The sequence below is a fragment of the Centruroides sculpturatus genome, unplaced genomic scaffold (assembly GCF_000671375.1).
Source record: "Centruroides sculpturatus isolate CEXI.00-Female unplaced genomic scaffold, Cexi_2.0 scaffold1, whole genome shotgun sequence".
Classification (NCBI taxonomy): domain Eukaryota; kingdom Metazoa; phylum Arthropoda; class Arachnida; order Scorpiones; family Buthidae; genus Centruroides; species Centruroides sculpturatus.
The window spans coordinates 2,299,290-2,323,626 of NW_019384326.1; the positions used below are offsets into that span (position 1 = coordinate 2,299,290).

At 30.8% G+C, this 24,337-nt stretch overlaps 1 protein-coding gene across 1 annotated transcript in view; it reads left to right on the top strand.

The window, feature by feature from the left end:
* The window catches only part of LOC111628017 (methyltransferase-like protein 17, mitochondrial), a 33,648-nt gene extending 10,005 nt beyond the window's left edge, over positions 1–23,643 (top strand). The window contains exons 2-16 of the mRNA XM_023371737.1: positions 5,676–5,841; positions 10,268–10,399; positions 10,471–10,582; positions 10,699–10,780; positions 15,312–15,385; positions 15,955–16,049; positions 16,111–16,181; positions 16,249–16,356; positions 16,429–16,497; positions 16,565–16,606; positions 16,676–16,768; positions 22,246–22,309; positions 22,426–22,549; positions 23,264–23,360; positions 23,448–23,643. Of these exons, the coding sequence (XP_023227505.1) occupies positions 5,676–5,841; positions 10,268–10,399; positions 10,471–10,582; positions 10,699–10,780; positions 15,312–15,385; positions 15,955–16,049; positions 16,111–16,181; positions 16,249–16,356; positions 16,429–16,497; positions 16,565–16,606; positions 16,676–16,768; positions 22,246–22,309; positions 22,426–22,549; positions 23,264–23,360 (1,329 nt within the window). The 3' untranslated portion in view covers positions 23,448–23,643. The remainder of the gene's footprint in view (positions 1–5,675; positions 5,842–10,267; positions 10,400–10,470; positions 10,583–10,698; positions 10,781–15,311; positions 15,386–15,954; positions 16,050–16,110; positions 16,182–16,248; positions 16,357–16,428; positions 16,498–16,564; positions 16,607–16,675; positions 16,769–22,245; positions 22,310–22,425; positions 22,550–23,263; positions 23,361–23,447) is intronic.
* Positions 23,644–24,337: the final 694 nt, after the last annotated feature.

Below are 24,337 nucleotides of genomic sequence, written 5' to 3' on the forward strand. Positions count from 1 at the left end.
GTTTTTTTTTTTTATAGAATGTGCAATATGAATGATAATTTGCTAAGATGCTTGCCTTTAAACTTACATCTTTTAATAGCAGATGAAATCACAGTCTGATAAAACTTTGATTTTAAATAATAAAAGCTCTTAACATGTGATAAAAGAAAGTATGGTTATAATTATGGTTTAGAAATTAATGGCTTAAGCTTTATATTTTTCGAATGTTATAAGTTATACAAGGTTTGATTGAAAGTATTCGACCTCATTTTATTTATTTATATTTTTTTTGCAAATATTTGCAAGCTGGACAGGAGGCTATGTTGTCGTGTGAATTTTGGCAAGTCTTTCCCATCCTGCAGTCATGATAGTATGCTGTTATTGTTGCATTAGTATTAAGCAAAAATGATGGAATGTGCTGTGTGAAGAATCTTTATTCAGTTTTGTCAACTTGGTGATGTGCAGTCGGAGACAATTGAAAAAATAGAGAGCTTTTGATAAAGCTACGAGTGCTATGCAGATCAAAGAGTAGTATCGTCATTTCAAAGAAGGTCGAACATCTGTTCAAAGCAACGTTCTGGGACACAAAGATCAAGACTAACTCGATGCGCCTGATGGAGATCTTGATAAATGACATTGAAAAATGCTTCCCATAGTTGGAGAAGTGTGTGAATTCAGAAGGGAATCAGTGTTTGAAACAAATGGCTACTTAGGTGTTTTTCCTGAATTCAAGTTGGATAATTTTTGATCAGACATAGTACAAATGCTGTTCATAAGCTTTATGACAACTTTTTGCCAGAACAATAGTGTAATGGTATATCGATCAATGTGTTTATCAAGTAATAGCTACTATTGTCTGTTCATCTGCAGAGTCGCTAGTGTACACTCAGAAATTGGTCTAGTGTAAAATTTGTTTTTGTTGCTGTGTTGTGGATTCGAAACATGAACTGAGAATTGCAATTAAATTTTGTTTTAAAGCAGATCTTTCTACTATGGAAACCCTAAATGTGGTACAAAAGGAATATGTGAAGCTCTCAACATTTTGCACAGACGATTAGATTTTCTAAGTTGCTGTCTATATATCTTTTGTATTTGGCATTTGTCCTCTTTTTTAGGAATGTTTCCCATATGTTGAGCTGAACAAAAGGAAAATTGAGTCATGTCTTATCAATCATTGTGATGGTAGATGCAGAGGAAAATTTCTGATGAAATCATTACAAATCATTACTGTTCACAATGCTTCAAGTATCAACTTTTGACAGACTTTATCACCTACCTTACTTGCCAGATTTGTTTCTTCTTGACTATTTTCTATTTTTCAAGTCAAAATTGAAACTTAAAGTACATCAATTTGCAGGTGTTTCACCATTCAAAAAGCTGTGTACAATAAATTAAAGACAATTGGAAAAAAAAAAAAAAAGGAATTTTCTGCAGCTTTCCAAGACTTGCACGATTGTGCAAATGTTTGCACGTATGTCAATGCAACACATACTTTGAATAAAAAAAGATATATTATCTCTGTCTCATATTTTTGATCTTTTATAATTCTAAAATTTATGGACTGTACTGTGTAGAACAGTTAAGACACATTCAAAATTACTTTATTTATATAAGTTCAGTTTAGTATTTAAAATGTCTACTTGGACTTATTATACTGACGTCTTTTTGTTCAGCAAAATTTAAGAAAGCCTATCAGAAAAAAACAGTCTTTATTTTTCACCTGTACACTCCATATATATATATAATAAATCCGAGTAGACATTTTAAATACTAAGCTATAAGATAAGGCCACAGAAGCATATGATTTAATATATAAGTACAGTGTTTTTCCTGGGAAAAATTTTAGGTATTCAGTCTACAATACTAGGTTGTGTTAGTTAGGTTATTCTGCTTATTATAAGACCTGCTAACTTAGTTTCTGTATTAGTTTTAAGCTTACAGTTTACTCTGTATAGCTTATATGTAGCTGCACTACTTATTGGTGTTATGCTACAACTCGGGTTTTCTTTTAGACCCACGGCCTTGCAGCTTAAAAACTACATGCCAACTTTAAACATAGAGGGCATAGTAACTTTTAGTATGCAACTTAAAAGGTTCCTTCTCTTCTTTCTATCTTCTCTTTCCCTCTTCTCTTCCTCTTCTAACACTGGCTAAACACTTTGTGAATGGCTATGGTCTTTTGTTGAGTAACTCAATGATGCTACTGCAAGTATCCTTACGAACTGTAGTTAATGATGACAAAGTAATATTTGTATTATAACATGCTATTGCACACTAGTCTATAGCATGGTTATCTTTAAAAATTAATACTTGTAAATAAAATAAAACAATATTTTTTAACTGGTTGGAGGAAATATTTAGCTGGTTGATTGACCAATTAAAATTGGCTTGATAAATTGTATAAAAATTTCATATTATTTTTAAAATTGTTAACTCATAATTTATAATGTAAATTTACAAATTTACATTTTGATGTTATCATCCTTCAGAATTTGGAACGAAATTTAAAATATTAGACATAATATTAAGAAAATTACTTGTTTTTTTATTGTTTATTGATTAATGGTGAAATATTTTAAAAGTTACTTGGCAAGCGATATAGGTGAGATGTTGTTGTTCATGCCAACTCATCAGTTCACTGATCTTAAAATAGAAAAGTTTGGCTAAGAGGTGTTAAATATTGTAAGATGAATCATAATGACCTTTTCCATGACGATCGATGATGTTAAAAAATTAAACGATGATGATCTTTAAGTAGAGGACGTAAATAATATTATGTTTGAATTTAACTTCTAATTTAGATGCAGAATGCACACAATGAGGTTTATTGTAATGGTGTTTTTGATGATAAACTGTGATAAATTTTCAGAAATATATAATGAATTTCCAATGTTTAAAACTAGAAATCAGTCAAATAAATGATTTTTTACATTAATTACATTAATAATTTATCACAGATATCATTTTGTAGTGCTTTCCCAATTTGTATGTATAACCCCAAAAATATTCTATTTGACGCACCATAAAATTTTGATTTTCACTTGGAACAATGGTAAATGCATTTTTATTGGTTTATTCTTTTTAATAGGCAAGTGATTTATGTAGGAATGAAGTTTTATAGTTTGAATTCGTGTATAATGAATCTAATATAAATAATTTACTATCTATACCAGTGTTTCTCAACCTCTAACGAATCGTCGCCCTCTTCAACGTAGTATTGCCCCCTTCACTTCAAAATTCCGATGCCAAGGGCCAAGGCTAATGCCAAATTCGTACTGCATTGAATAGACTAGTGACTAGTATAATGTTATTTGTTTAATTATTGTACAATATAACGAATAAAATATCTAATTATTCTTAATATAATGTTTTATAATCTAACTACTTAACCATCGACGGTTATTACAACGCCGGCTGGGGACACATTCAGTGCCCACGTCCTACTTCCCATAAGGCTCTCAACCGGCCATCGCAAGCCCCGGCAAGGCGTAATAAATATACAAACATCTCCAACCCGATATATCGATGGTTAAGTAGTTAGATTATATATAATGTTTTACTATATCGCCCAGAAAATTGTTTTTTGCCCCCCAAAATATAAATTGTTACTAACCGTCCCTCAACATGGAAAAATGCCCTTGTGGGGCGATATCATCCCCGTTGAGAAACGCTGGTCTATACTGTATACAAAAGAAAATAACATATATATTGTTGCTTTCAACTTAAAGTAAACACTTTTAAATACAGGGTCTTCCATAACAAATGCTACTATTTTAAATTACTGAGAATTAAGCAATGTACTCATCTGTGTTTCATTTCCCATCTGCCTTTAAATGTCTTGTCATCTATTACCTCTAGGAAGAATCATAAACAAAAATGGTGACTGTGCAACAGAGTAGGCATTCTGCAGTTTACAAAGTTGGAATTACTTGTCATTGTGCTACTTGAGTAATCTTCAGAAGCCATAGAATTCTAGCTGCTGTGGGAGAAGTGATGACAGATACGCCATAGCAAATATAGGAAGAATTTGTGTATCGGTCGGATGTGTGCCATGTGACATGAGGTACTGTACACTTATTGAGATTAAAATAGGCAAGCGTAAAACTTGGACAATTTTTCAATGTTTTAATGTATGTTACAATGTTCTTGGATAATAATTAATGTAATTACAGTAATTTAAAATGGTAGCATTCTTTTTGGAAGATCCTGTATATATTATTTAATTTAAAGGGGAAAGAAATAGACTATCGATATCACAGACATGATTAAGAAAAGTATTAAACAATCATATTGACTCTAGCTGATTCACAATTATATGCAAACCAATAATTATTCTTGTACTAAAGTGAATGGTAATTGGTTAACTTCTGACTTTAACTCTTGATCCTTAGTTATGAATACAGACACAAGAAATTTGGTGATAGTATATATCACTGATCAATATGTAAATATTTTAATACTTGTTTTTAGTCTAGAAAGCAGATTATTTATTGAATTATTGAATTGCTAGATTATGGGACTGTGTTAAGATATTTGATGCAATATTTTTGAATATGCTATCGATCTAAACTTTAGAATGCAACTGATTATTCAGCTGTCATGGAGTTATTTCTTTAATAAACTGTTTGAAATGATGGCTGAACGATGGAGACAGTAAAACTGCATTTAGACAGGCACTTCTTACGTCATTGCGTCAAGATGTGTTTCTTGTTCTGTTATGTGCAAACATTCATAAAGGCACATTTACTATTATGATGGAAGATTCCTTCCGTTAAAATTGACTTTGGACCGATCCCAACACAATGAAAATCTTGAAATGTCTTTCTGGCATGTAATGTCATGTTACGCCACTTAATTTACATTACACATATCTGTCTGAACACAGCTTTAAAGTGTAATCCTGCTATTAGCAGAATTACACTTTTAATGCCTCATCATCCGGCAACTAATCAAGCAGTTAATCAATTCAAGCATGATTGGGCTGCAATTTGAAATAATTGTAGACCTGTAAATTTCCACTGTCATCCATTCACTGTCTATAAGAAATACCAGTACTTGAAATTATTCAGTCTCTTGAGATCACTATTCTTTATCTCATAGAAACACGTATGTTTGTAACATACGTGTGTATGACAAAGCTGATGAAAACCGTATATACTGTAAGCATAACAGAGGCAAATTACATACTCTCATTACCACTTTGCTTGACTTCACAATTTGTTAAAAAAAACTCATTCACCTTGGTTTCTTTTAATGCCGCATTTCTGTCTATTGAATACAACACTGCTTGATATTAGCAATGTCACGTACAGTACAGCCTGTTCATTTATGCTGAAACTCATCAGGAAGGTCTTCACGACTTTGAAATACTTGACAGCCTTGCTAAATTTCGGCACTACTTGGACCGGCGACAGAGTGTTCACTAGGTGACTCCTCCTTAATCGTATCGGCCGGCTGACTTTCTTTGTACAATTCTTCAATTGTACATATCCCGAATGTAACAAGTGCATCATAAAACTCTACAAATTTCCAGAAACACCCAAATATTAACTAAACGTTAAAAAAAAAGCAAAGTTTATAATGGATTTTATGTAAAATTAATTGATGTAATTAATTATTTATTTACTCAATTTTATGAGCTGTTAAAATGTGTAAAATTTAAGGATTTATAGTCATTTTAATTTTTTATTTTCTAGATGTCAACAAAAACTAAGTTTACAGCTTTAACCATTCCAGAAGTTGAAGAACAGTTAAATTCTAACACCATCAAGCATAGAAAACATCCGGGACTTAGAAGAATAAATTGCGTGAAGTTACCTGAAAGATTGATTAATGCAGCCAAAAATATATTAAACAATAAAGGTAAGTAAATATACAGGTTGATTATAAAGTCTCAATCTATTTTTGTTAAAATGGTAACAAAATCATTTGTTTGCTACTGGACCCAAAGAAATATACTGAATCCAAGAAGAGAGATTCACTGTGGTTTGTTCACGTTTCAATGGATTAATGGTACACGGATCTGGACGAAGTGCAAGTTTCCTGAATTTCTGGGTGAAGTTTGTCGGTACATAGAAGTACCGACAAACTTCATCCAGAAATTCCGGAAACTTGCTCCCATCAGGGCCAGTATCAGACTGTTAGTTAACAAATTCAGGCAAATGGATAATGTACAGGATGCATAATATTCCAGGAGACCCATCATATTGCATGAAATGGTTCAACATGTAGAAACTACATTAACATAGTCTACATCATTAACCAGAAAACTAAGCCAGATGCTCACTGTCTTAATTGATAGTGTGAAGATGTTCCATTACAAACTCATGAAGCATGCGTAGTGTGCCCACGTATTGCGTAAACTGGAGAAAGAGAAAGAAGACTATGCCACTTGCCAAATGATGTGTCACGATCTCTTGCAGGATAATGGGAGGATTTGATGGTACTTTCATGTATGTTAATAAACTCAAACACGTACAAACAGCATCAATTTGCTTTTCTTGGATCAGCATGCTTCACACAACTTGCAAAAATGGATTGAGATTTTATAATCATCCTTTATAAAATCATTTGTTTTTAACTTTACAATATATACTAAAACTGGCTATAGGATGTTGTGTGTGTAAGCTGCAAAAGGGCTATGTGGCAGAGTGAGTCAAGGGCAAGCTGTAAAGGAATGTTGACTTTTTTGCAAATGCTCTTGTTTACAGGCTAGGTTTTAGGGTACAACTCCATAATAAAACTCAATGGGAAAGGAACAGAATCAGGAATAACATTATTTACATAAATCTCATCATGCTGTGTAGTAGAGTTAATTGCAAACCATTTTGTTAGTCATTTTTGCCAATTTTCATGAATGCTTTAATAATAATACTAGTTTATCGCAAAGAAACAAAATATGATCAGAATATGCATACTTAATTTAATCTTGTATCAGTTAGACTTTTTAAAACAAAAAGTGGCAACATTTTTGACACATTTTTGGCTACGTTTCAAACGCAACTACTGATCGAAAATATCTGCCAACTCTGTATATTTCACACACATAATCAGTTCATTATGATATTTATGTATTGTATGTCTCTATGAATTTTACAATATAACTATTGAATAACAAAAGCAAAAGCACTCATTAATTGTTGGATTATTTAAATAATTTTAATTGTATCATCGATAAAACTGTGAATACCCAAAAATCTTGGCTTTAGGCTCCAACATATAGCCAAGTTTCAGTCTGATACCATATTCATGCACTCTTACTACAATACTTTGTCTTCTTATTGGGCTGCAATTTGAAAAATTTGTAAACATAAATTCCCATTGTCGTTCTTCTGCTCGTCCATCCATCTGTCTGTTCTTAATCTTGAGAATGGTGTTAGATAAATGAAATGCAAGACAGGTATGGAAGGCTTAGGGACAGGAGGCCTTGATTAACTATATACAAACTTCCGAAGCAAACCGGAAGTCACGTTATTTCAATTCAAAAATTTTCCCCCGAAATGAGTTAGATAGATGACCAGCATGACTCCATTGCTAATGGAAAAGTATGTTGTACAGGGGCAAGCCACTACTAATTTGAGATGGAGAGCATATACTTTAAATTAAATAAATTAAAAATATGATTAAAAATTGCAGCCCATTATTGTGACAATGCCATAATAAATAATTGCTCATTTTAATTCTTGTTGTTTTAATTAAGGAATATTTGAAAAGTATGCTTTATTTAGAGTAAGAAGTTACAAATTAGAGGGTTTTTATATTTTCAAGCTTATTCTCATCATCAAGATCAAGAAAAATACAGTTATTAAGAAAGATTCTCAAATATAAGTTTAATTCAAACTGTTTTTCTTCACATGAAAACTCAAACACTTTCAGTCTATTATCAGGAGATCATATCATTTTCTTTTGTTGACTTCTTAGGATGGGCAGATGAGATAGAAGTGCTCGAATTTTCTAAAAAATTTACTTTCTGAGGAAAGTAATTTGAATTGTATTATGGAAAAAATTATAAAAATAACTTAACAATAGGATGTAATATTCTTACTATATAAGGTTGGATAACCATCTGGTCAAGGTATTTAAGCATCATCCTATTGTTGTAGGGACTCAGAATCACATCCAGATGAGCAACGCCAGAAATTTTACAAATGTAAGATGCACTTTATTCAGGTTTTAGTATTTCTGAAAATAGGGTGCTTCTTAGATTTGACATAAAACATCTTAATGAATGATCTCTAGTGCTGCAGCATCTTATTCTTTGTTGCTAATTCCATTAGGTCATTTTAATGATTCTACAGTATTAGACCAAATATTCATAATAGATCAATTTAACTCACTCTCTTCAGTCTGTTATAGTAGTCATAAGTACTTGGATGAAAATTAAGGTATGTTAGATTTGACAGTGTCTTTCAATTTCTGATGTTATTCTCGATGCTATTTCTTTGCTATTGTATTTTATGCTGAAGTCGTACCTTGGTTCTATAAATTGTAGCTTATCCAGGAAAACGTCAATGTTTCTTTACAGTTTTTGCTTTACACGAGAGTGGCCTATAGTCACGGTTTTAAGGTATAAGCCCATTCAATACAATAACATTATAATTGCCATTTTTCTCATTCGTATGGTCTCGTGAACCTAGACTTTGTGTGTTCTCTGCTAATAGTATTCAATAATTCTAATCTTGAGATATCTGTAATGATTATTTATTGATGAAATAAAGCATCTAAAAAAGTTTTCAATAGCTATACATGCCAAATATTAATAGAAAAAGATAACCTATACCACTGTCTGTCAGCATTATGTAAAAATAATTTATTTTGTGAGTACTTTTGAGTATATAACTGTCCACTTCAGGCAGAATCATTCATAGAGAACAAAACATTTGAAATTCAAGAAAAATTTTCTATTTTTTGTCTAGAGTCACTGCTCAGTGCACAGTGCATCTTGTCAGGGTTTACTATGTGGCAGAGTGAGTCAAGGGCAACAATTGGTCAAAGGTTAATACAGCGAATGAACAACAAAAACCTCTGTTTTACTTTCTTGTATTAAGAAATGGAGATGGACTATGATATTAACAGACAGTTAAAGGTGTTTTGTTCACTTTATGAAATAACTGCACTGGCCAGTTTGACTGATAAACCTACTTTTTTGGAGTCAGAATATGTGCAAAATTCAATATATAATGTAAAATATAAATAAATAAATTAAACAAACAAAAAACAATGATTAAACTGTGATGATATGGTGCCATAATAGTAAAGATAAATATTGCATTTAAGTATATTTGTATTTTTTTAATTTAAAAAGTTTGTTAGAGAGTATTGTGACTACTCCGAACTGTGATTTTATTGCGTTGCGTTTTCCTTTGTTCGAGATCACGGGTTTGTTGTGAATCTGTGTAATATTTTCCAAGGATTTTTACCAAATGTATTTAAGGTGTTTTAATGAGTCTGACACTTTGACATATTTACATGTGAGACCCAGTTTTTTTCTCAATTACATGAAACAAATCATATAATTGATGTGTTTACATAACTACTTAATGAAAAATACATTGGATTATCTCTCAATCTACACAATCCTTTTTTAAAGTGCCACTGCAAAAAGCCATGAAGCAAATGTTGCTTAGTTTATTCATACTAGAAATTTATTCTAGTAAAAATAAACTAATTTCATTTTAATTTAAAGTGATTTATATTAGATTTAACACAGTGGTGTATCTGGAATTTTGAGAGTTCGGGTGCTGCTCAATGCAGATTTGGGGGGGCCGAGGCACGAGCCTTCGACATTTTTCGGAGAATGTTACTCAGTTATCTTCGAATAACTGAAGTTGTACAATATGCCCAGTTATATTTATTTTTATTTTAAAGTAACAAAACTGATTGCTTTGGTATCAAATTGAATAAGCCTTCTTCCTGTATACTCCCCCTTCAATATCTAATTTATGTTTATATTTTTCTCAAGACGGCTCCACGCGTTCGGAATTTGCCGAATAATTACATATTCATCCCTTTACTTTACCACTCCTCATCGGCACATTATACTAACGAGAGTGGGAAACAAACAAATGCAGAACATTAGTCATATGTAAATCGTCTACGTTACTTGGTACTGGCCAAACACTTGCTCGGCATTTATACCAAATGCACGAGACTGGCCTTATATTAGAAAGAAAGATTTAATAAACGGACGTTATGCTTGAGAGAATTGCACCTATTTTTTTCCTGTACGAAGCCATTATTAAGTAACTTAATCCAATTTAACGAGTCATGGTTTTATTTTACATTTTAGGTTACACCACAAAGCAGTTGCTCGTTAACAGTACCGATTTGGTAAATACTTTAAAATCTAGAAATTTGCCGGTAGAGAATAGATACATTAATGAAGTTGCCAAAAAAGTCGAATTAAAAATATGCGAAAAAGGTAGAAAGATTTGTTTTAAAAAATACTAATAAAATATATATTATTTTTAATATTTATATTTATTTTTTTAGAAAAAGTAGATTTAGATTCTGTAGACAAACTCGACGAGATGACGAGACGGAGGATAAAAAATAAAGTTCTATTCAGGCTTAAACAAGTAATTCCTCATTGGAAATCAATAGAGTAAGGAGTTCTTATTAGAAAAATAAAATAGTTTATAGTAAATAGTACATAAATAATAAGTAAATTGGTAAAATATTTTAAGACTTTTCTATTGTTTTTCTTTTTTCTTTGTGTAGCTATGATTTTTATCAATGCATACTTTATATGGTGAGCCGACTCGCTCCCGAATATGCCGTTCTGAAGCAAGTTCTAACGGAGGTAAAAGATTTTAATATTTTAAAATTGTTTTAAAAAAAAGTACACGATTTATGACATTTTTTATAAAAAAAATGTATTTTATTTTTATCTTTTCAATTTTAAAGCATTCAGTTTTGGTTTATCTGTTGCATAAAATGACTTACTTTCGGCTGTTTTACTTTTTAAAATTCAATTTCAACAATTGAAATACATCAGAATTGCATTAATTTAAAATGGACGCTAGTCCCCATCTGATTCCTGTTTAAATTGACATACATTTCTCTTGTTAATGCCTCCCACTGTTGTACCTAGATCTACTAATACACGAATTGACAGCAAGTGTTAGTAGATTAACATCATCTTCCCACTTTTGAAATTTAAAGATCAAATTTAAAATTAATAAATTAAAAATTTTAAAACATTTTAAATCACTTGATGCACAATTAGGATGGTTTACAGTCACCTGCGGTGCTTTCTTGTTGTGCTTCTTGTGATTTTTTTTTAATTCCGTCAAACGCACTACTTTATCTTTGTATTTCTCACTGATTAGACATTATTCTGTTTGCCATGCGGTATTAACAAGTTGTTAAAATCATTTCTTGTTTTTGTTCTGTAGCATCCAGAAAGGTTCTCCTTCTAATTCGAACCATTTAGGCCGTTCTTCCGGTTTGAATTAACGCAAGTCTATCGTATATTTCAATTTTATTTTTTCAGTTTTAAAGCATTTGGTTTCGGTTTATCTGTCGCATAAAATTGCTTAATTTTGGCCATTATTTCAGTTTGGCTTCAACAATTAAAACGTGTTTGTTTCAATTTTATTTTATTTTTTTGCTTTTATAAATTGCCGAAAATTTTCAAATAATGCAGATAAAAGTTTGATTAATGCAGCATGCTCTTGTCGATGATAGCTTCTTATTATTAAATTATTGGCACAGTTAGCGAATGGCTTGAATGACAAATGCACATGCAACAAACACAATTTTTGTTTGGCCAAATTTATGGCCAGGTTTCTCTAAAGTGACTTTACAGGAAATTCTTGTGTTTTATAACTAAAACTTTCGCTAATATTTTTGTAAATTGACATTTATAATTCATTAAATTAAGTAAATATTATACTTAATACTGTCGTTTTTGATTATTTTTTTTTATCATTTAAGGGTGCCATGATTTAAAAAAAGACTTCTTTACTTAAGTAATCTTGATTATGTAATTATTAGTATTATCAGATAAAAGGCATTGGCTACAAAACTATAGTAGAGCATCGATTATCTGAATTGCAATAAACCGAAAGCATTCCTGTCAGAAAATTCAAATTTTCCGCTAGTACTGTGGCATTGCAGTACTCTCTCTCTCTCCCTGCCAACCTAAACTGTAGGTATAGTTTAATGTAATACATTATGTAAGGTATGTATTTGTAAGATGTGTGATACAAATTATATACAGTACAGATTTGTGTTTAATATATTTTTTTTCGTAAATGATCAGTTATCCAAACAACCCCAGTCTTGAATTGTTTCGGATAATCAATGCTGCTCTACTGTACTTGGATATCTGACAATTCTGCATTATGATATTAAATCTTTTATGTTGCCACTGGTTATCCATTATTGCAAGTTGGTAAAAAAAATTAGTAACCTTTTTAAAAGTTCTTGGATTAATTAGATTAATTTGCATTGATTATGCAGGCTGCAGTGTGGAAAACAGGCCAAGCTTGAAATAGATTAAATTATCGTAATGTTCATATTGGGAAAAAATGGGATGAAATAAAATTAGACAAAGAAATTCTTTGAAAACTTAGTTTTATTTACAAGACATTATGGAAATTCACATAATTAATGTTTTGTAGTTTAAGTAGGTCCAGTTTTGTGAGGCACACCCTGTGTTATTTGACTAGTGGACTATTTATGTGGGGTATGTTAACCATGTTAATTTCAATGGATTTGTAGTATGGTTGCTAGACTGTACAGTAGTTTGTGTTTGCGTTCGTGTACGAGCTTTTGATCTTTTATATTTACTATTTGGTTATGTTGATGTAAGTAAACTGGGCACTCTTAATCATCAAATTTAATCTTCAGACTAATCACTGCAGTTAATAATTCTTTAACTTATCTGATTGGATGGACATCAGAGGTTGATGTTGATATGCTGTTCTTAATACTGCAGTTCATTATATATTACATTCTTTAATTCGGTTTTGTTAAGGAACTGTGTATATTATCTATATAAACGTGCCCATAACTTAAGGACAAATACAATTGCTAGTGGTGATATCTAAGAAAAGTCACAGCCACTTGGTGACGAGTCTGCCATGACATTGCGAGTGCCGCATTGCAGTTTGAGGTGGACATATTTTGTACTGGTGGGTCTCTTTACCTGGATATCGATAAGCACTTTACATCTGTTCACCAAAGACTTACTTTTATCACTTTGATCTGTAAAATCCAACTAGTTGTTGTGTATTAACCTATGTTAGACATCAAGTAATATGGTTCTTGCTATATTTGTCTGCATTTGTCTACAGTTCTCTCTGTTTGAGTACAAATGTCTGACCTTACTGTTTGAACACATGTAATTAGAATTAAGTTTTTGAGTATTATAAAATAATGAAATTTTTATATATACAGTAAATGTTAGTGATTTCATTTTATTCTTTCTCATTCTTAGTTAGATGATACTATACATAGAAGGAATTCTTAGCTGAGATTACTAAGGTAACTTTCTTCAACTTTCTAGAATTCTTGAGACCCGTGATTTTAAAGAATTTTTGTCTGTTAGCTGGGATTTTTATTATTATTTTGTATTTATTTTTTAGTTTATTACAAAATTATTTAAGTTTGAAGAATTGTAAACCTGTTATATTTGTAAATTAGAATTACTGTTTCTTAAATTTAAATGCTTGTAATATATTCTAAACATTTTAATCTAAGACTGAAGTTTATGTTATTTGAAGGTTCATAAAAGCCATTGAAGACATTAGTCTTTAAATATTGTGTGATTGCAAGGATTACAGGATGATTTTCCATCAGAATAGCTTGAACGTAGAGTTGTAGAATGAATTTCTTTACATAGTTAGCTGACATAAAACTACATAAAGGGTCAAACATCATAAACATACAAATATTTAGAGGATATTTTTAGAGAATATTACATTAAAATATCCAAGCTAGAATGAATTTCAGCACAGTAATAACAATACTATTCTATTCTTTATTGTATGAACCTTAGTTCATTACAAGGGGGTTAAACTATTATATAAAAACTTAAGTTAGTACAATTTAACAAATTAAGTAATAATAATATGTTAAATCACTATTCCAGCACTGTTTTACTCTTCCAACAAATGTTTTTATCTCATTTCACAGCCCTGCCTCGGGTCTGTCTTTAGTTTAAAGTTCCAAATTAGAATGTTAACCGTTCTGTGGTCTATGCTTTTTACATAGTTCTGTATTCTTTAACTCACATAATTGTGTGATAAACTTTGAACTTTAAACTTTAATTAATTTAAACTAAAAAACAGACCTCTGAAAATACTACTATGCTAAGATTAGTAGAAGTATTTTTAGAGGTTAAAATATAACATTTTAGGGAAGAATATTATAGGTAAATGTGCTAAGAAGGGAAAGTTTTACAACTCTTACACAAAATAAATGATGTTTCAAGACATGTTTATAACTAATGTGATGATTTTTTGATAGAAGTTTTTCAACAGAAGTGTTACATTTGTCAAAACTATGAGATTTTCGTTAATTTTAGATTTAATTTTATATAGTCGTTGCATCAAAACTTTGACTTTGCACTGATAATTATATACAATTTATATGTTCAGGTAAATTGCATAACGTGATGGGGTGTTATTCAACTTCTCTGTTACAAAACTCCTTACTTTGATTGAAGATTCGACATAATTTTGTAGTTTGAATCACAGAAATGTGTTTATAAATGATGATTTATATATTGTTTATATCAATTAGTCTCTGTAATAAAAATTAGGACCGTGAAGTACTGGTACTTGAAATGAACAGCTAAAACTAGAATTATAATATAGAAAAGTGCATATAATCTAACCACTATCAAAATAAACAGAAACTTTATGAATATTATATATTTTTTATGGAGATAATGTTTCCACTGAACTAACTGTAACATAATTCTCCAAATCAGTAAGAAACAACCACTTAAATACTATAATATATTAGAAAAATTTAATATCTTCCAAACTGTGTTTACAACCACAGATATTACACAGATAAAAAGAAATTATCAGTGTTACCATGTCACCATGGTGCGGCTAGAAAGGTATTGTGTTCTACTTGTGTATGAATATATAATGTTATTTTTAAGGTTATTTTTGGTACTTTGAGGGGCCAGACATAAACAAATATATCTGATATTTCTTGAAACTTCATTTATTTTGTTTATGGTTTTGGAATGTTTCTTTTGTGATTGGGTCTTTGATATTCAAAATTCTGATTACGTGATTAAGAGCTGCTAATTATACATTTCTTTAGCGATTTAATTTAATAAATTTAATTATTATTTTATATTTTTATAGATTACATACGATGATCCAGATTTTACTCCTCATACACTTTTCGATTTTGGATCGGGGGTTGGATCTGCTATGTGGTAAGAAAATTATAATCATGTTATACAGAGTCTTCCAAAAAGAATGCTATTATTTTAAACTATTGTAATTATCTTAATTATTATCTGAGAATATTGTAACATACATTAAAACATTGCAAAACTGTCCAAGTTTTACATTTGCCCATTACAATTTCTCAATGCTTGAACCTTGTTACAAGGCACACATCCAACCGATGTTCACATTCTTCCTGCACCCACTGCAGCATACTCATCATCACTCCTGCCACTCCTCCTGCAGATTACTCACATTGCACAATTACAAACGATTTTGACTTTACAAACCGCAGAACACAGAATGCCTTCTCTGTTGCAGAGTCACCATTTTCATTTATGGAGCCTTCTAGAGATACCAGATGACAAGATGTTTGAATGCAGATGAGAAATAAAACTTGGACAGTTAATTTATCAATTGGTGTATGTTACATACTTCTCAGATAATAATTTTGACATAATTACAATAATTTAAAATGGTAACATTCATTTTGGAAGAAAGAAGAAACTGTATTTTAGCAGGATAATTTCAAATAGAGGTATTCAAATTATTTTAGGGCTGCTCATTCTATGTGGGGTAACAGTTTAAAAGAATATTTCTGTGTAGATTCTTCAGCAGATATGAATGAAGTTGCTAGATTACTCCTTCAAGGTAAGTTTAACTTTAAAAAATTTACCTCCTCCTTCATTTAATGATCAAATATGTTTAACAGGTGGAAAAGAAGAAGGAGAAATGATTTTTAAAGGTGTTTTCATGCGACAGTTTCTTCCAGTTTCTAGCACAGTAAGGTTTCGTACTTTTAAAGTAAATTTTTTGCATCATTAAATATACAAAATATTTTATTATCCAGTTAAAATATGATTTAGTCATCAGTGCTCACTCATTCTTGGATTTGCCCTCTTCCAAAGAAAGATTAGAAGTTGTCAAGCATCTTTGGAGAAAATGTAACAAATATTTGGTAAATTACAGTTAATATAATTAATTTTGAATTTGTTTTATTATATAATCTTAAAGAAAACTATTGTCATAGGTACTTGTTGATCATGGAAGTAATGCTGGTTTTGATGCACTCATGGAAGCTCGTGATTATATATTATATGTAAGAATTTTACATTTATAACTGTTTTTCTTGTGAAAATAATTTGTTTATATCATAATTTTTATAGTTAGAAAGCAGAAGTTCAAAAATGGCTCATGTGATTGCACCTGTGAGTTTCTTTATCACTTTTGAGGCTTTTCTTGTTATAATTCAATTAATTGTTACATTTAAATTACAGTGTCCTCATGATCATGTTTGTCCTAGACAATTGGATGGCACAGAAACTCCTTGTAATTTTCAAGTTCAGTACGAAAAATTACCTTTAAATAAAGTAAGTATTTAATTATCTTCTCTTTACGTTTATAGTGTATTTAAGTAAATGAAATATAATTAAAACCTAAGTAATTTACTTAAACATCTTTTGAAAATTCAATTGTTTAGTTAGAAAAAAGTCAACTGCACCATTTAAACTGTACAAATTTCAATATAAATGCAAAGTAAAGCACACTAACTCCAAAACTCCAACAAGGAAAAATATTTTAATAAGCAAACAAATGTTTCAGCCATCTTTAACAGTCAATCATTTGGTTTTTAACCAATTAAATTTGAATGGAGATTGCAATTAGAATAAAAGTTTTTAAATAAAAACAAACATTAATTTTATTGGATGCAACAGTGTGTATCATAGATGATGCATATGTATAAGTTCAAATAAATTACTGTTTGTGCTTTTGCGGGGTTGGAGGAGCATCCAGTTATATAAGCAGTTTATTTCTACATAAAGAAAAGCACTTTCATCTAAGCTAAATAGAATGCCTACTAGTGGCCAAGTGAATAAAACCACCAAACACTGGTAATTAATTGGTCATGGGTTTGTGCCTTGCCAACAGAGTGGTTATATGGAATTTTCTGGGTTTTCTTCACGTTTGTAACACCTAAATAGGGGTCACTTCTTCCCAAAAATGCCCAACCTGCCTAGGAGAATGCCTCCTGGGCAGATTGCCCATTTGTTGCATTGCCTTATACAAACAAACCAAACCTAAGCTAACTAGATTGACTATATTACCAAAGTAATAAAGGCGACTTTGGGAACCAGGATCAAATCTGGGAAAGAAACCATAAGAATTTTTTTACAAGCAATTCATCCTAGATGCCAGTCTCGTCCCTTACCCTAGCTGTCTCCATTGTGGACCTGGCTAAACTCTTGATGGATATGATTAAAAGGCCCTCTTAGTACCCATACAGTGGAAAGAGTTAAAACAATAATAATAATAACTAATTAGGCTTCCATATTTAACTACATTCAACGTAAAGAAGAATATAATTGTGTTTTAAGTGGTAGGAATTTTGACAATTTTGTATACTGTAAAAGTGATAAGTTCACATTTTTTATGGAATGGTTTCTTAATGACAAAAATATACCAATTCACAATAGACTTAATTATATGTTATTGTTAAAGGTTAGATTTTTATCTTCTCTGTACTGGAAGGAGGTACAGAGATGAGATTTGGAACTCCACATGATACTTTTTCGAGATGGTGTGAGTGAAGATTTCATTTTCATGGATGATAATGCCTTTGCACATAAACTGCACTCATCAATGATTGTCTTGATAGTAGTAATTCAAACACAAATTATTATTGTATTTATTTTCAGGCACTTGGCAATTTTTATCATCAAATTTTATTTAGTTGATTTTTATTTGATGATAAAAATTGCCAAGTGCCTGAAAATAAATACAATAATAATTTGTGTTTGAATTTCTACTAATAACTACTAGCACGGTTTCAAAGTACCAGATTGTCTTGATAGTGAAGTCACATGGAAAATCCAGCAAGATTTCCAAATCTAAATCTTATAGAATGTGTACGAGATTGTCTAAGGAGTTGAGTTGCATCCCATCACCTCTACTAAGAATGCTCCAAGAGTTTCTAGATGCTCTTGCTCGAGAATGCACTTTGCTATTGACAGAGCTGATAAACGGTGTTATAACCAGTGTGAACTATTACCGTGAAGCATGTTATATTATGAAATTAATGGTCAGAATATCAGATTAGATGTGGAAAGCTTAGGTACCGGAGGCCCCGATTAACTAGATACATGACTTCCGGTCTGAACCAGAAGTCATGTGAATTTTTAAATTAAAATATGATGAAAAATTGCAGCTCGGCATTGTGACAATGTCACAATAAGTAGATGCTCGTTATGTATTACACACCAATAACATGCAAACATTTGCTGTTCATTTTCTTTTAAATCAAATATTTTTAAACAGAAAGAAACATTATTATTAATATCTAAAACTAGAATTCTCTTAACAGAATATAGCCAAATTATTTCAAAATTAGAATATTTATGAAACAGAATCTTAAGATAAACAAATAAAATAAAATTTTGTATATAATTTTAAATATTCTCATAACAGAAATATATCAGTTATTCATCTTTCTTACATTACATGTAAAAAAAATATACACAAACACTCAAAACTATTAAATAAAATGAACTTATATTCAAACTTTTATAATATTTACAGTTGTATCAATATTTCACACAGTTAAATATCTGAATATTAAAATTGTAAAGCTAATTTTCCTCTAGGGACATAATTACTACATAAGGGAGAAAGTATCTTATTTTGTATAGAAAGTGATTACTAATAACCTGAAGGTGATAATCTAAAGTGTTTACTACTATTAATATGTAAATTTTTCGACTATAAATTCGACTTTCATCTATTATCAGGACTTATTATACTGGTTTTACAGATTTTGTAATATTATCTGTAAAACCAGTATAATAAGTCCTGATAATAGATGAAAGTCGAATTTATAGTCGAAAAATTTACATATTAATAAGGAAAAAAGGACATTGAGGCAATTTAATTAAACAAATGTTTACTACTATATTAAAATGCCCTTCAATTTAAGATAGACCAACAACTCGCCTTTAAAAAAGAGGTTTTTAGGAAGAAATTGAATGAAAATTAGAAGTAAATATAGTCTAAAAGAAGTTATTAAAGAGTAACAACATTAAGGTATTTAAAATGCAGTATAATTAACACAAAATATAAAAAACAGATACCATGTTTTCTTGATTCTAATGTGCCATCGAATCTAATGCAAATCTGATTTTTGAGACATCAAAACCCCAAAAAGTTAACTTACAAATGCAATGAATGTCCCATAACACACAGCCACAAAAGTTTAATGTATTCAAATAGCAGTAAATGTCTTTTTGAAAAACATTTCATCGCATTCACAGTGCTTTACGACATTCATATTTTTGAATACATTCATTTACTTTATTATCAGATATAAAAAATCTTTAGACTAACCTAAAATTACATTTTAACAGCGATTTTGTGTCAATATGTATAAGCAAGAAAGTTTCCAGATATGCAGTAAATTCATCTCACTAAAATATCTGTACACAACACACGTACTTCAGCATCGTGGCTAATTCTCCATTTAAACTTAGCTTTATAGAAACCCGTCTGTGAATGTTGTTCACTTGGCTTACTGTAGTTTGAGAGACCATCAAAATCAAAGTTAAAACCAGTGTAGCGAGAGGGATTATAGCACGTCAGTACTGACAACATAATAGAGGAGTGAGGAGTAAACGACATGAACAAGACTGCATGAAGTCAACTTTGTGCTCAATTCTAATGTACATCCCAGTTTTACAGACCAGAAAATTCCAAAAAAGATGCACATTAGAATTGAGAAAACACAGTACAGTGGGTGATCGGTTAACGAACATAATCCGTTCCAAGACTTTGTTCGCTATCCGAATTGTTCGTTAACCGATTATCGATTTACCATAGGTTTTAATGGGAATTTAATTAATTCATTCTGGAGACCGCCAAAAATAAAAAAATATATACTTTCTTACTACGTTTATTTATACGTAATAATAAAAATACATACACGCACAGTCTTGTGTTTTTATTAGTCATGTTTTTTCCGTTTGAAAGGGTTAAAGAATCTGTCTAATGTCGATTGCTTTTCTCTCTTCTTCAGGATTTTTCGTAAGTAATTAATAGCATTGCAATTGTAGAAATCCCCACGCCTCAACCTGGTTTGGATGCCATTCTAAGACCGTTGTTCTGACATCTTCCCATTTCTTCAAAAGATCTTTAATAGCAGATATTGGCATTAATCCTCTTTTTCAGAAGAAAACATATCTCGCCGAGTTTCTTCATTCAAGAGTTATTGGCATTCTTCTGTCGTCAGATCCATTTCAGGTTCCATTATGAACTCTTCAATGTTCTTTATTTCTCAGGTGTGATTTTTGTTACTCCTTTAGCTGCTTGAGTCTTCTTGATTATACAGTATTTTTCTTAAATAAGATTGAACTGCGGCCTACTGTAGACCTGTTCACGCCATACTGCCCAGCAACATTAGGCATCTTTTGCCCACTCTCTACCTTTGCTATTATACTCTCATCTTTTGAAAAGAAAAATAGGCTCAAAACTTAACGAGTGCCCGCACGACAGTCTCGTGAATACATAAAAGAATTATTTTGTCAGAAAAATAAAAAATCAGCTGGAATTACAAGGGAGAGTTTCAAAGTTCGGAGGAATACTATCCGATTGGTATATACCGGCTTGAGCGTCGATGTCAACGTCTCCCGCACTCTGAAAAGTTTCGAATTGTTGCCCGAAGACAAGAGAAGACCAATCGGTATTCATTATTTTACGTCGCTTCTTGTGTTCGTTCTGTGTGGTGTTCGTTATCCGATCATGTGTTCGTTGTCCGAACACAAAAATCTTTCGCGAAAGTGTTCGTTATCCGATTTGTTCGTTATCTGATCTGTTCGTTAACCGATCACCCACTGTATTTATAATATAAAAGTGCTTTTTTTTAAATGGATTCACTTGATAAGCATGTATGTGTCCTTTCCATCATTGTTTAGCTACAGTTCGGTATCTTTGTATATTTTTTTATTATGTTGCTTACATTTCCTATCGTATGAGAACATACATTTTAAGTGTGAGCAATGCAATACCATAATATTCCAAACTATAGTATTTTATTGTTATAGAGCAAGATTGACCTAAGCATGGGCATCTGCAGAAAATTTTTCAGGGGGATAAAGCTTGGAGACAAATAATTACATTGAAAAAATCAATAAATTTTTATTTAATTATTTAACGTTTTTTCCTAGAAGTATATTATAGAATACAGTATTACATCAATACATAAAAACAGACACTGTATCCCATGATCAACTGCGTAATGTTAACATATCTCAATCACTTTTATGATTATAATTTGTGGAATGTTTTTACTCAATTCTAGGGGATAAGTGCCTCATTCGCCCCCTCTTCAGGTGCCCATGGGCCAAACTGTGGCTTGAGAGTTCTTGAATGCTAATGGAATGAGTCTGCAACATAGTTAACCATTCAGAAATTGAGATAGAAGCTTATATAACCACTATTTTAACTTTTCAAACATGCTAAAAATACCACATTAGAAGGGATAAATAAAATCACATCAACATCTGTGCAATAAATACCAAAATGTAGCATTGTTGTGGTACTAACATTACAGTATTCTAACGTGTTACCACATCATTGACACAAATACAAATAACGTGTTACCACAAGGACGTTCAACTAGAGTTGCACACTGATACACAAATACACAATGAAATAACTTCATTGCATATTTGTGTAAAGTCTATTTTTTAGCTTGAATGATCTATCCGTACAAACAAATTCGTTACATTATTTTTACAATTAATATACTTTAGCTGCATTTCTACATCGAAAAACACTTTCGTAATGGCATTTTTATTTGCAGAAACAAATGAATGCATTCGAAACATATTCGTACGTTATTCTAAAGAAAGAATCAAGATCAGAAGGTATATATTATAATTTTGTATTTATATAATCAGAGAATGCAAATAATCATATAATTTTAAAATATATATGAGATAATATTAAATTAAAAATAATATATAAAAATATTTATAAATAGAAATAGATCCTTGGCCAAGAATTGTAAGAGCAATTCTGAAGAGGCATAAACATGTTGTCTGTAGAATGTGCTGCTCGGATGGAAAATTACATGAAATTGTGTTCACAAAATCAAAACACGGCAGGTAAGAATTATATTTATTTTAATCTAAAAGGGTAACAAAGTTAATTACTTTAATAATAAATGCAGTAGAGTCTTCGTAATTCGGCATATATTGGATTGGTGGGTGTCGAATTACAGCAGATTTTCAGATTACTGGATTTTGTGTGTGTGTGTGTGTGTACTGGTTCACAGGTTAGTTTATTATATTAATCATGATTGTGAATGTTTTGCCAACCACACATACAATAAACAACTAGCGACTGGCAGTATAAGCATACGTCAGTCTCTCTCTGTCACATACATTATTGGCAAGGAGCAACACGAAAATTCATGTGTCAGGTTACTGGACTTGTGTGGACTATAGAGACTATTGTATTTAATTGTTATGAATACAAAAAAATTAAGTCTGATTAACTGGATTTCTTGATTATTAAATTATCAAATTTACTCCAAAGACAATACAAGACTGCAAGCTAATTGCCTAATATTAATTAAAATTAAGTTCAAAAAATTGTCAAGAATGATTGATTTGGAACAGGATTCAAATCCAGAACTGTTTACAGATTCTACATCTGTTTACTTTGCAGAAGTTGCAAGTTTCAGTCCCACAATTTTCTAAATGATTTAATTAAATTAATTTTTAATTATAAATAAACTATTTAAACTTTTATCTTGAAAGTATCTTTTAATTGTAATAATATCCAATTGATAAATGAAATTTTCTTTTCTGGTTTAGGAATTTATATAGATGTGCACGATCTTCACAATGGGGTGATTTATTTCCTGGAACGATAGTTCCAATGTCAGAAAACATAGAAAATATAGAAGATTAAGTATGGTTTTTTTATGTTAATAAAATTTTATTAATTTAAAATTTATTTTTGTTTGATGGTATGAAACACTGAATGTTTATATTCCAGTTATGATAATATATCTATCAAATTCCAAACTGTACAATTAGTCAATCAAAAATCTTGAGAATGGCAATACAGTACCGGACCAAATATATGGCAAGCTTGGGACTGGAACTGGTTTGGATTTCTGAACTTGACCTAAATATATACTTAAAATATAAAGTAAGCAGTAGAAAGAGTAAAATTGTATTTAACAGATACAAATTAATAGACTAAAGCAGGGTCTTAAAATGTAGACTATGTATAGTGTTAATATATAAGATGAAAACTTAAATAAAATTATGTTCTTTCATTAACATATTTATTAATCATTTAAAACTTAAAATGTAGAATATACAGTATAATGTAAACATTGTAGGACGAAAATCAAATGAAGGAAAGTAAATAATAAAACTTAAATTCTGACAAATAAATGCTCAACTGCAAGAGGATCATCCATAAACATTGACAGTCACACTGGAACTGACACTGTGTCAATGGATATGGCACAGAAACTAAAACAAAGCTGCCACGGTAAATTGTAGCTATACAAAGCCTGCCAAATTCAAAAGTAGTCAGTTTTCTGGTAATTCTGGATTTCTGAAAGCTGGATACTTGGTCTGGTACTGTATCATAAATCACAAGCAAAACAGATTCTTTTATTATAAGGATTAAAGTATACAAAATTTATTTATTGGAATTTTGATGAAGATACAGCAGTGGTTTGAAGCTTGAATCCTGATTGCTTTACTTTGGTCTGACTCTCAAATTCATTCAATAATTTACCTGACACCCAATCTTACATTAAAGTTTAAGTAAATTATTAGATATCAGGAATTTTAGAAACTTGTTCAAGGTGCACTCAAAACCACAAAAAAAAAATTCCCATTGTTTCTTTGTAAGAAATTTTCCCTGTT